General features: G+C 34.9%; 2 protein-coding genes across 2 annotated transcripts; one reads left to right on the plus strand and one right to left on the minus strand.

Annotated features, from left to right (window-relative positions):
- Positions 1–374: 374 nt before the first annotated feature.
- Positions 375–8840, minus strand: LOC112044156 (superoxide dismutase [Cu-Zn]). Its single transcript, XM_024079900.2, has 4 exons — positions 8526–8840; positions 5925–5975; positions 2474–2644; positions 375–1715 (listed from the first exon to the last, which is right to left on the minus strand). The coding sequence occupies exons 1-4, from the start codon at positions 8589–8591 to the stop codon at positions 1539–1541; spliced, it is 465 nt and encodes a 154-aa protein (XP_023935668.1). The 5' UTR covers positions 8592–8840; the 3' UTR covers positions 375–1538.
- A 732-nt stretch (positions 8841–9572) lies between these two features.
- LOC112044134 (uncharacterized) lies at positions 9573–12287 on the plus strand. The gene is made up of 3 exons (XM_024079877.2): positions 9573–9805; positions 9882–9932; positions 10799–12287. Exons 1-3 carry the CDS (start codon positions 9767–9769, stop codon positions 11438–11440), a joined length of 732 nt encoding a protein of 243 aa, XP_023935645.2. The 5' UTR covers positions 9573–9766; the 3' UTR covers positions 11441–12287.
- Positions 12288–13543: the final 1256 nt, after the last annotated feature.

Below are 13543 nucleotides of genomic sequence, written 5' to 3' on the forward strand. Positions count from 1 at the left end.
ATTTTATAAAAGTAATCTCAAAAATAAAAGTAAATCTGTTACTTTTATAAAATTGCTTACAGCTACAGGAATTTACGATAAAAGATTTTTAATAGATTTTGAAATTTTAATCTTATATATTTTGCAAATATCCAGAAGACAATCTTTGCTTCATATGTATATATTAGATAACATTGATCTTATTTAACCAAATGTATCATAAAAATCAATATATTCAAACCCAGTCATCATCCCCATTAATTAGTTGAGGAATCAACAACTTAGTTGCTCAGAAATGTAGCTTAACTGTTTTGTCAAAATAAAATTGTTGGTTAAAAAATTTCACAAGGTCATAGTATTATGATGTTCGTATTACAGTAAATAAATGAAGCACAAACTTTATAATTAGACTTTATTGAAAAAAACAAACCCTCAAGCCGACATTTAAAATATCATTTTGCTATTATTCAAACACTTATTTTAATATTACAAGGATACTAAACCAATATTTTCATTACGAAGATACTAAAGCCAGTGAGACACCATACATGATTTTACATTCTTATTTTTTTGTCTCAATGGCTTTAGTATAGTTTATAGATAATTTTCTCATTTGATTGCATGGTACCCTTAGGAATGCTAAATATAGGCATTTTAAAGATATTATCAGTAAGAAGAGGACAATATATGTTGCACATTTAGCTGGATGCCAAGTTACATGAAATACATGAAATTTTTCTACTATGTATTATTTTTATTAATTTATTTTATTATGAAACACAGCTAAAACTCACATCATCATATACCTGATCATCGTATGCCTGATGATAAAATCAGAGTATGCCTGATTAGTTTTGAAATGCAGCATGATCCAGATGAGAGAGAGCATACTTGTACGTATTGTGTCATTGTATTGTGTGAATTTAAGCCTTGTTTCATAATAAATGAATAATACTCACGATAGTTTAAATCCTAAAATGTATTATTTTATTGATTCATGTTATAAAATGTAACAGTTTAAAAGATTTCACATTTAGATATGGTTCATAAGAGATTTAAATTCTAAAAATGCTTTAAACAGGCAGGTTTATACCTATATTCACAAATGAGATAATAAATTATAGAATGCCTATATATTTGTGATATTAAGTAGCTATCACTGACTTATATTGGAGTTTAAAAGGAACAACATTTCAACAGTAACATACATTATGAGTACATAAAAAGGTGTATTTTTTTTAAAGTTTATTAAATTACAATAAATTGATGCTTCATTGGAAGATAACAGTATATACCCAAATATTACAGTAACAAATCTTGATCAGATAACATCTCTGGTGGCAGGGTGATACATGATAGCCAAATATATTTTTCACTAAACAGTTTTAAAAGGTAACTTGAGCCATTTGAATTACTGGTAGGTATTGAATGTTTGCCAATTACCAGATTTGAATATAGGCTAAATAACAAGACATTATTTTATGTTAATGAACTTTAATGACTGTTACTGTTGAAAATAGAGTATGCTAGTTGCAAATTTGGACTATGGTTGACCAAGTTTACAATTTAGCCAGGCCGATGACGCCGCACGCGATGCGAGCGCCAGCGTTGCCGGTGGTCTTGCTCAGCTCGTGGCCTCCGATGCCCAGGTCATCAGGGTCTGCGTGCACCACCAGGGTGCGCCCAATGATACTGTTTGGCCCAACGAGGGAGATCTGCGAATCTTGGATGCATACCTAAAACGTAACAAAGCAAATAAGGCTAAAGCATACATAAACATAAAAAAACTACAATTATAATTTCATTTTGAAAATTTTTTAGTAAGAATAATAATTTTTATTAAAATAGTCTGAAAAAATAATATTTTTTGCAGATTTTAGACATTTTTTAAATGGTTTAAAAAAGTAAATTCCAGTTTAAGTTGCTTTAATATTGATAGAACGAGAGCACATGATGTAAAGGCCTAAGGTACACAAACAAAAAGGTGCATAACTTTACAACCTTGTGAAGTTAAGCATTTTTGCACATAGACAGTGGTGTGCACTTCAGCACGCCACTGTCTATGATAGACAATTTTATAAAAGTTATTGTCAGCCCATGCCTATACCTGCTATATGGACAATGCTGGCGTTGGGAGGTAGAGTGTACAAATATTTATATTTTACATCAATGAAATAAGGATCGATAACTAAAAACCCTACACAAGGATTGAGTACAATATAAATTCATCAGGCAGAGATAAACTCTTTTCAGTGGCACTAATATACAAGTGAAGAGAAATTGACAAAATATCATTCAATGGCGACAGAGTTGTCCCAGTTCCATTTTGTGCTAACATAATGAAGCTGTATTTCCGGTTGCACAGCATTGCTTTATTTTTGTCTATATCTATTCACGAGATGATCTTGTTGGTTGAATTTTAGGGCCAGATATTTAGCTGAAACATGAAACTTAAGGCTACGGAGTAATAGTACCGGAACAGCAGTGACTGTACCTTAGTGGCTCCACCGCTGCTGGTGGCTTCAATGTTGCCCAGGTCGCCGACGTGGCGCACGGCGGCGTCGGGGGCGCCATGCTCCTGCTTCTGAGGGTTGAAGTGCGCGCCCGCGGACGTGCAGCCGTTGGTGTTGTCACCGAACTCGTGCACGTGGAAACCGTGTAGGCCCTGTGACCACAAAATTCTTCATTAAAGATCATAATGACATTACTCAGTGGTGTAGCGTGCATTGAAGAGGCCCTGTATCAAAATTAGTTGAGGGGGGCCTAAATGAATGAGTATGACAGGGACATTTTAATTTTTTTTTACTTAAGTATGATATTTCCAACCTTTGGGTGCTCACTTAACCCGGGAAAAAAAGAGATTACTTTTGTCATTTCTGGAGTGAAACTCTAAAGGCTGTTTTCTTCTTTTTTCCGGAAAGCACCAGATTCAATGTAATTCTGGATTACATTCTACTTATTTTTGTTTTCACACGTAAGAGGGCCTTGTAGTCCGGGGCACCGTATCATTGATACGGCTGATACGGCGGTAGCTACGCCCCTGACATTAGTAGCGGAAGCCTTCGAACCCTGTCAGAAAATCCATTCTCAGCTGCAGGTGTCTACTAACTATATACATCCTGCCAAATTTCATCATTGAATAACAACCGTCTTTGCGATATTTCGTTATGAGTGACCTTTCGGTTTTATATAATACTAGCGGACGCCCGCGACTTCGTCCGCGTAAAAATTGATGTAAACTTCTCTACCTCTACCTTACCCTGTTCGTAAACCTACCCAACCCTAACCTACCCTACCCCTACCTTACTCCTAGCCTACCGCTAACGCTAACCCTACCCTCCCCCCACCTTACCCCTACCCTAACCCTACCCGTAGCCTTTCCATACCCTATCCTACCCTACCCTTAATCTACCCCTACCCTACCCCTACCTTACTCCTACCCTACCGCTAACCCTAACTCTTCCCTACCCCTACCTTACCCCTACCCTAACCCTACCCTACCCGTACCCTACCCCTACCCTACCTTACCCCTATCCTACTCCTCCCCTACCCTATACGTTCTATATCCTTCCCCTACCTTTACCTTGCCCCTAACTTATCCGTACCCTACCCTACCCTACCCTACACTTTCCCTAAATTACCCCTACCTCTATCCTACCCCTTCTCTAACCCCTATCCTATCCCTACCCTCAGCAAAATTGGTCCAGCCTTTTGTGCATGGTGCAATAACCAAAAGACTATAATTTCCCAAGCGACTTATATCCTAATACTATAAAGAGGTAAAGTTTGTGTGGTTGTCGGGGGTAATCTCTGGATCTACAGGACCGATTTGGAAAATTCTTTTACCAATAGAAAGCTACATTATTTGCGAGTGTCATAGGCTATGTTTGGTCCTCATATTCACACGGGAACGGGAACCACGTAATTGAAACCGCGGGGCGTCATATAGCGGCATTTTTGCGACTTTCAGAAATTTTGTATTATCTCCGAAACTATATAACTAATTAACATACTGTAAAGGGCAAATCTTATCTCTATAATATCCTTGTGATTATTAAATAATTTATTTTGATAAGGATTTAAGTTTAGTTGTGTAAATAATGACGTAAACCTTAGTTTAAAATTCAAATAATTTATTAAAATATAAAAGATAGATATATGGTGTCGCGGACTTTTTCGTAGAACTTTTAAAGGTTCAAAAAGCCTCCATACATTTATTTCAGTTATACGCAATGGTTTAGGCAGCGCATGTGAAAAAGTAAGTTTTTCGGTCCGACCTGTAAGAGAAAACCCGCGATAACTCAGTAGTTATATATGATAGAAATATAAAATATAGCCTATAACACTCCCCGATAACGTAGCATTCTACTGGTGAAAGAATTTTTAAAATCGGACCAGTAGTTCCGAAGATTACCCCATTTCAAAAAATTGTTACAAACTTACAAACTTTACCTCTTTATAATATTAGTATAGAAGTATAGATGTATAAGTATATAGATTAAAAGACGCCCGCGACCCCGTCGCATAGAAACTCGTTTTTTATATTCTTTGCAAGTTAGCCCTTGGCTAAAATCTCACCTGATGGTAAGTGATGATGTAATCTAAGATGGAAGCAGGCTAACTTGTTAGGAGGAGGATGAAAATCCACACTCCTTTCGGTTTCTACACGACATCGTACCGGAACGCTAAATCGCTTGGCGGTACGTCTTTGTCGGTAGGGTGGTAACTAGCCACGGCCGAAGCCTCCCACCAGCTACACCTGGACCACTTAAGAGAACCTCAATCGGCCCAGCCGGGGGTCGAACCCAGGACCTCCGTCATTAAATCCACCGCACATACCATTGCGCCACGGAGACCGTCAACTCTGTATCACGACAACTTTTTTGAGCTAAAAATTGAAATAAAAATATAATTGATGTTTTAAAATCAGAACCTTTGCACTTAACAGCCAATATTAAGATACAAATATTAAAAATGTAGTTATATAATAGTGTTCTTTACACCTTGTTGGAATCATTGTAATTTGTGATTTATTGCCATTATTATTTAATAAATAATAAACATAAGGGGTGTTAATCTTATCTACTTCATAAATAGATATTAGTAAGACAAAATAGATAAATAGAAGAGCATAAGTGGTAGTTATTACTTGTATGTATAATTAGTATTCAAGTATGTAATTATAAATTATTGAAGGAAATCAAGTCATTACCATACAAGGTCAATGAGGTGTTTTATATATATACTTTGATGTGTCATTGCAGTATGACTAGCAAATTCAAAAGTAACTTATGTAATTTTCTCATTGTAGATTGGTTTGCTTAAACCATTCATTATGGAAAACTATGATGAAATCTAAATTGGGTCATGCTTGTGTATTAACATGGCAGGGCATTTTAAACATTAGTTAGAGAATATTTACCTAAAATTTCTTAGAAGAAAGAAATCCTCAGTATTACATAGCCCAACCCAAGACTTTGTTATCCAAACACTTCAGGTTAACCACTGACTAATGAGGCTGTCAGATTTTGGATGAACTTATAATGATTTGTCAAAAGTCTGACTGAATTTGTATTAGTGGTGCATTGCAGCATTATTTATGCATTGGTATATACAAGGTTACAATGCAAGTTAAGTCACCTAATGTTTCTGTAGATCTGTCAATATACTCAAGTAGAAGATCTGTATTAAAAACAACCTTCACCCATCTGGTTAATAGTTGAAAAGTGTTTTATATATCAAATTTAGGCCAAACTATTATTAATAATAAACTATTATTAATAATAGGTTGACCAGGAGTTTTAGAGGCAACCTACTCATAATATATTTTTTAACATACTAAATTTGATATAAAACACTGTTAACTGTTTATCCATTAAACAGATGGGTGAAGATCAATTCTAATACAGATATCAGACTATTACAATATGTCATCATTTTCTTACCTTTTGGAGTCCATTGACTTCACCTGACAGCACTACAGGAGATTTCTCATCCTGGAAATAAGAAAAGTAGTTTTTATAATATTAAAAGCTGAAGAGTTTATTTGTGAACACATTAATGTCATGAACAATGAGTAAATTCTTTTTTAGCTTTGGATAGCCTATTAGATAGGCTATATATGCAATAGTTTTATACAAGTGACAATTACTATGATAATAATAACAGGTATGAGATAATTATTATAAGTTTAATTTGCTGTTATTCAATAAATTTGTGACGTGACTTATTTAAAGATATAAATGGTGTGTTTATGTTACCTGCTTCATGCTCAGTGGCAAGCACTATGTTTATAAATAGTGTAAGCACTATACATACAGATTACACAAGATAGGAAATTTCTACTCTAATATAAATCTGGAGTTCTCAGAACAAGCAGAGCATTTGTGCATCTATACAGTACATGCCACTGTTCTAGCTCTTGCGGGCAGAGGCTCTTGTTTACAATAATTGACATCTGATAGTGATTGCTAGAGTCAATATACTACAGTTCTACCATTAGAGCAGTGTGGTGGGTATAAGCTCTAGATTCCTTTCTCTTTCAGTAATAGAATAGATATGTAGAGCTACTAGAATAGAGATAAATAGGCTGATGATGTGGTTATAAAAAGAGTGTCATCATCATTATCAGCCCTTATTACAGTCCACTAGACAGCCAGGCCTCTAATGCAGTTAAATTGTTGGTTCGTAATGGCCCAGTGATAGGCTCGAATGTATTGTTTCACCAAATTCAAACAAGGAGTTATAGCATTTTTGTGATAGCATGGGTACGGTGACAGTTCATTTCACTCTTGAATGTTTGCCGCGATACATTATAATAGTTTGTATTATAAATGTCATAAGGCAACTGTCATCGTACCCATGCTATCTGAAAAACACTATAATATTATTAGTAACTGTTTATTATCAGAAGTGTGACAGTGCTAGTATCTACCACAATAAAGGTTATCTTAGGTCAATGTAGGTATTAACTGTACAATATCTTTAAACTATTCAAGTAAGAGTCATAAGCCTTAAGTAATTAATGTCATAAACATAATTGCATAAATACTTCTGTGTGTGTAAATACAAGTGTACTACTATTTTATAATTAAGATATTAAAAAAGATTTTATACTATTAGATATGTGACTAACACATCAAAACTGAGAGACAAAGGTCACTAATTGTCTTAATTTCATTTAGTTGCGAAGTAAACAATGAAAGTTATTAAAACAAATCATACTTAAACATTGTCTACAATGTCGAATTATGTGTTCAAGAAGTGTACAAACTATATATACATAAATATAGAATGTAAATGAACACAAAATTCTACATTGGTGCGTTCAGTGAAGTAGCTAAGTTCAGATAACTTTTTGAGGTGATTTTATAGGCATGTTACATGTCTATAGTATAAAATGTCATTGGGTAATAATGCAAAAAAGATAATTAAATGACAAATATGTATGCTATTTTCCACAGTAAACAATATTTGTATCATGAAAATATAACTATGGAACAGGTTCATTTATAATAAATAAGCGATTTCTACCAAAATTAAATGTTTTTGCCGGTGTTTTACTATCTATACTAATATAATAAAGCTGAAGAGTTTGTTTGTTTGATTGAACGCGCTAATCTCAGGAACTACTGGTCCGATTTAAAAAATTCTTTCAGTGTTAGATAGCCCATTTATCGAGGAAGGCTATAGGCTATATATTATCCCCGTATTCCTACGGGAACGAGAACCACGCGAGTGAAACCGCGCGGCGACAGCTATAGTATGCGCATTATCATCTGAGTCGTCCGGTCATAAAAGTCAAAAAAGATAGGAATGTGCAGCGCGCCTACCTGCGCACCCTAATTATCGATAAACGGCTACCTGCGCACGTGCTAATGATGAGTCAATAATGATTTGGACGATTCTGATTGGTCGGTTTCTAATGTAATTGCATTGCGTATTTTTTTTGCTATAAATGTGTTTACTGCAATTAAATAAATACATTCATGTGTTACTCGTTGCGCACTATGGATACTAATATATAATAAATTTGGCAGAAGACGAAGATTCTGATGATGAAGACTCAGATGAAGATTAATTTTATTTAGTTAATAATTATATAATATGAAATATGTATTATATTAAATCAAATATTGTTAATTTTTTTAATTTTGTGAACAAGATACGATAATAAACTTTACTTATCGATAATATGTCTTTCATTGTTACACCCTTCACTAGATGGCTCCATAAGACCCATAAGTGCAAGCGAGATAGATATAGAGAAATGATTTATGGCCCTAAGACTCAGTTGTTAATGCTATTAGTATAGTATCTTGATATACAGTACATCACATAATAAAGGTACTTGAACATTCTCGAAACAAACTATTGATATTAACATTACAATGTACGCATACGTATACGCAACTTACGATAACGATACTTATTACTTATATATAAGTACAGGTACAGAGGTCACTTGGTTTGGTACCTATCGTGTTGCGTCAGAGATCCTTCGCAAGGTCAAAATAATTAAACACTTATAGCAAATTAATACATACCTTCTGGTCGAAAAACACCGTGCCGGTGACATCTCCGTTCAAGACACAAACGGCTCGTACCGGCATTATGCAATGCTATAAGTTAAGCTTAGTCTAAACAAGATGCGCACGAATCAAGTTATAGAGGAGATGTGTAGGTATATTTTGTAGGATATAGGGAGTTTTTAGATAATTACACTGAATATCTGCGTGCAGCTGTAATAAATTACTGCAGAAGAAATAATGGTGGTAAGCTAAAAATAAAAGACACAAGTGCACTGCAAAATACAAATTGCAGATTCACAATCGCAACTTCTCTGATTTCAACACAAGTGTCAACTGTCAAAGTGTCAAGTGTCAATTTTTTTTTCTTTATTCTTTCCCGTAGGGAAAAGGCAAAGATATTACACCATACAGCCATTTCTCAAAGGTCTATTAATTATGTATGTATTCATGTCCGATTTGGCAGGAAGGCATTTAAGCATTTAAGAGTCAAGTGACAAGTTTTCAGTTTTCTTACATTTTTAAAAAGTACTTTGTGGTTTCTGAGTACATAAGTTTTCTGTGGTACAGTACATTGAATGTAGAGGGCAGACCAAAGACTAAAGAGATCACAGAGACAGATCAGTCCTTGGAGTAACATATTGTTTGGACTAGACCACACTAAAGATTTAAATAAATCATTTATCTTCACTTTAGTGGTCGACATCAAACATCTTATTGCACTCAAATTCACCAAGAAAAATATCTGTCGTTCTTTGAGGGGGACGAGGTAAATTCACATATTGAAAATATTTAAATCCATTAATAATATTTTGTGTCCTTACATTACACACAATTGTACATTTAAATTGTAATACACACACATGTGATTTAAGTATGTCTAAACACGTTAGATCGTGATCATATACTTTTAAGAAAGGGGTAACGCTGACGGCTAGCGAGGCAGGTCGTATGGTAATTGGTCTGAGGTTTTGTGTATGCCACAACCCACAGAGTAATAGCAATTTTGTTATCTTAAAATCTGTGGGCTGCTATTGTTAGTAATCTGTGTGTTAGTGGTTAGGACCTGTCACTGTTACTGTCAACTGACAACTGTTAATGTCAAAATAAAAAAACAAAAGTAAAAAAATATATTTATTATTCTATAAAAATTTACCAGTAAATGCCGGTATCAATGATCTACTAAAAATTGTAGTAGAAAACTATTAAAATCAATATTGCGCATTTAATTATAATATAGCAGCAGACAGCATACAAATATGGACGAAAATGTATCTGTTGCCTCGCCAGCGCCCAGTGTAAGTTTTATTTACTTGCCTTGTTTTCTTATTCCTGCCAGAAATTTTACTTTAATCGACTTTCAATTTATTACAGATTATTGTTGGAAGTGAATTGCATTCTCAAATTATTGAAGAAGGACCTAGGGTAAGAGCCAACATTTTTGTTTTGATACCCAGTTAAATATTGATTGACTTACTCCATGTTTAATGTGTAGTCACAGATTAAAGAATAATAGGCACTAGGCAGATAGAGATTCAATATGATTGATAAATGGCGTGTTATGTTTTTAAATATTTTAAAAACTGTTCACTAAAACTATAAAGAAAAGCGATGGAGTATTTTTAATTTACGTAATTGTTGTTAGTTTTAAATTTTGAAATACAAGTTATGAAAATAGTTTGTATATGCGGATGTCAAAGAGACGCGCTCCGTTTGTTTTTATGGGTTTCACTGGCTTCACCATGCTGCTTGTAAGAAGAAGAAGAAATGTTTATTTGAAATACTCATTAAACAATTACAATGACGTCCTGGCCCTTAAACTAGGTAAGCTTGTGTCTTAAGGGCCAGTGACTTCCCTAGTTACATATACATAGGTACAATGACAACATAAAATATGCAAATTGTAAGAAATTTAGAATTTTAGAAGAAGATTAAAAATACCAAAACAATACTTAATGAAAAAAATCATCATTCTGGATCATTCTTTATTCTGTGTGTGTAGTAGTGTCCTTCTACAGAGACTACTGCAAATGATCTCTACTGCTACAAATAATGGGAAAACTAGTGAAGGCCCCCAAAAGTATAAATATAAGCAACATAGATTAAATGCAAGGGTTAATAGTGAGATTTGCAATGCCTGATTTTAGTCTGTCCAGTGCTAGTAGATGAAATTTATATTTCAAATATAATATATATTTTACACAATTTAGTACAAATTAAAGCTTACCCTGTGAATATTAAATCCATTGTAGTATGACATAAGTTGATGTTTCAAAAATTACAAATTGCAGATATGTCCTCTCTGCTCTTCAGAAGTGAAGCTGTTCTTCATACATTTAAATGAGAAGTTGTTGATGTGTGAAAATACTGAATGTGACTTTCCGTTTGGTTACGAAGAGCTCCAGTTTGTGAAAGTGAAAGAAGGTGAAGAAATGAGTGATTGTGTGTCTGTGCGCTCGAGCAAGCAACTGTCACCCACCAACTCCATCATTTCCACAACGTGCCTGTCAGACATCGAGAGACTCAACCGAGAGGCTGAGGATAGTCAATCTGAATCCAAAATGGAAAATCTGCAAACAAAAATCAAAAAGAAATCATACAAAAAAGTCCAGTCCAGTAGAGACAATGAGAAACAAATAAAGAAAAATTTGCAAGACTTGAAAGGACTGTCCGTAGAACTGAATAGCATGACCACTACGAGAAATTTGATCAAAAATGAGAAATGGATTAAAAATTTAATGCATCTACAAGATCAATCGGGATGTAAGTTGCTACAGCCAGAGGAGCTTAAAAACTATACTACGAGTAAGCCGGAGGAACTGAAACATGAACTGAAGATTGACATCGCACCAGGGAGTAGCGGTTGTGTACCGTCTATCAAAATAGAGATTGCTAAGGGCCAATGTCCTAGTCAAAGTCACGCTGGTACTTGAATCGTCAAAAACACCGATTATATTTAACATAAATATGCATCTTGGTGTAACTTGAATGTTTTTCAATTGATGTTCTGTAAAAGTCCATAAAAGTCTGTGTACATTATGGTTCAATTTTCATACAGATGTTTTTGGTTCTTTTGTTTCTGTTTTGCTGTAGATTATAGAAACTGCAGCGGTATTACGGTGGTGCAGAAGTTTGTCACAGTTTTGCCGGAAGGCTGGATGTTTAGAGGGATAGTCTAAAGCATTGGTTCCCAAAGTGGTCTTGGTGGACCACAAGGTCCACCCAGCTAGATTTTGATAGGGGTCTATGGAAAGGGATGTTCAAGCAGATAATGTTTGAGAGCTGAGCGTATATTTTGTAGTTTAGTGTTCTGTACTTAGTACCTTCATATAAATGTTGATGTATAAATGTTATAGTGTAAAGGTTGCTTAAAGCTAGTGCTTTGCATTTATTGAAGATTTATTTTTTGTTTGTATTTTTGAACCCACCAAAGATTGTGATGTATTTTTAGTTATTGTTTCCCTTAATGGTTATATGGTTTTAGCAATTTATTTAGCTTTACAGAATGTAAAACTTATATTCTGTAATAAAGAAAGAAACATTTTTTTTTGTAAGCAAGATAGACATTTTCTATTTTGTCTGTTTACTTTGCTGTAATTATTTTTATTATTAAATTATTATATTTAATTATTAGACATACCTCAATCTTTGCAAGTTTTGTCATATATGTGAAAGGTATAATTATTATTTTGTATAATTTTATACTTCATGTGATATTAGATATCTTTTTCATAAACTCGATAAATAATAAATGTCTAAACTTTAAATAAATTATGTCAACATAAAACATTTTTTTATTTTGACTCTGTAATCAGCTTTTATGTTATATTACAAATATCCATAAAAAGGCCAAGGCATATTCTAGTACCTATATCTTATTAATTGATTATGAAACACGGCTAAAACTCACGTGGAGTTTGGATCGTGCCGTGATGCAAGAACCAGCTCATGACTAAGGGCCCCGTATGGGTTCGAAACTAGTCGGGCATACTTCGACCTAATATCACGTGAGTTCTGCCGTGTTTCATAATCAATTAATATGAATAACACTCAGATAGTTTAAATTCTAAAATACCTATATCTTGTAATTTAATACCATGTAGGTACTTATTTATTATAATCCTAAATCCTTTAGAGGTAATGTTTGTGGTATTGCAAGAGGTAGGTTATCGTCGAGGGTGTTTTTGGTGGACATCACAATTCCATATGGCGAGAACCTTGTGAGAGCTGAGACAGAGAAAAAACGTAAGTATCTTGATCTGGCTCACGAGATTACCGCCATGTGGCATGTGGAGTCCACTGAAATCATCCCAATCGTCTGATCCCTGCCAATGGTTTGATCCCAGTTAGCCTCGCTCACCATTTAAGGCGGCTGGGTTCCGTGGCAGTGCGCTCGCAGGCAAGATGCAAAAAGCGGTCTTGCTGGACTCGGCTAGGATAGTCCGCCGGTTTCTTACCTGTCGCCCTGACCCCCGGCCGTTTGGTCTCCCTGCCGGGTGAATACTCCGCCCGGTGCATATATGTATTTATGTAGCGTACATTTATGTCTATTTATTTTGCGTATCTAAGTAAATTTATGTATTTTCCTTTTGGCCTTATATATATTTATTTTGTACCGGGCGTGAGAGTAGAATGCATGTATACGTTACGTTATCAACCCATATGCGGCTCACTGCTGAGCTCGAGTCTCCTCTCAGAATGAGAGGGGTTAGGCCAATAGTCCACCACGCTGGCCCAATGCGGATTGGCAGACTTCACACACGCAGAGAATTAAGAAATTCTATGGTATGCAGGTTTCCTCACGATGTTTTTCTTCACCGTTTGAGACACGTGATATTTAATTTCTTAAAATGCACACAACTGAAAAGTTGGAGGTGCATGCCCCGTACCGGATTCGAACCCACACCCTCCGGAATCGGAGGCAGAGGTCATATCCACTGGGCTATCACGACTCTATTATTATTATACATGCATTCTACGTGAGAGTAGAATGCATGTATAATAATAATAAATTGATTTGATATTGAAAAAAATTA

Source organism: Bicyclus anynana, chromosome 13 (assembly GCF_947172395.1).
Source record: "Bicyclus anynana chromosome 13, ilBicAnyn1.1, whole genome shotgun sequence".
In the NCBI taxonomy this organism is placed as follows: domain Eukaryota; kingdom Metazoa; phylum Arthropoda; class Insecta; order Lepidoptera; family Nymphalidae; genus Bicyclus; species Bicyclus anynana.

Bases quoted from the DNA above. Each gene is read 5' to 3' on its own strand.
- LOC112044156 (XM_024079900.2), bottom strand. From the start codon at position 8,591: ATGCCGGTACGAGCCGTTTGTGTCTTGAACGGAGATGTCACCGGCACG. The intron at 5,976-8,525 runs GTATGTATTAAT...TCTTATTTCCAG, and splicing joins CGGTGTTTTTCGACCAGAAG to GATGAGAAATCTCCTGTAGT. The intron at 1,716-2,473 runs GTACAGTCACTG...GTTACGTTTTAG, and splicing joins GCAGCGGTGGAGCCACTAAG to GTATGCATCCAAGATTCGCA.
- LOC112044134 (XM_024079877.2), top strand. From the start codon at position 9,767: ATGGACGAAAATGTATCTGTTGCCTCGCCAGCGCCCAGT. The intron at 9,806-9,881 runs GTAAGTTTTATT...AATTTATTACAG, and splicing joins TTGCCTCGCCAGCGCCCAGT to ATTATTGTTGGAAGTGAATT. The intron at 9,933-10,798 runs GTAAGAGCCAAC...TACAAATTGCAG, and splicing joins TTATTGAAGAAGGACCTAGG to ATATGTCCTCTCTGCTCTTC.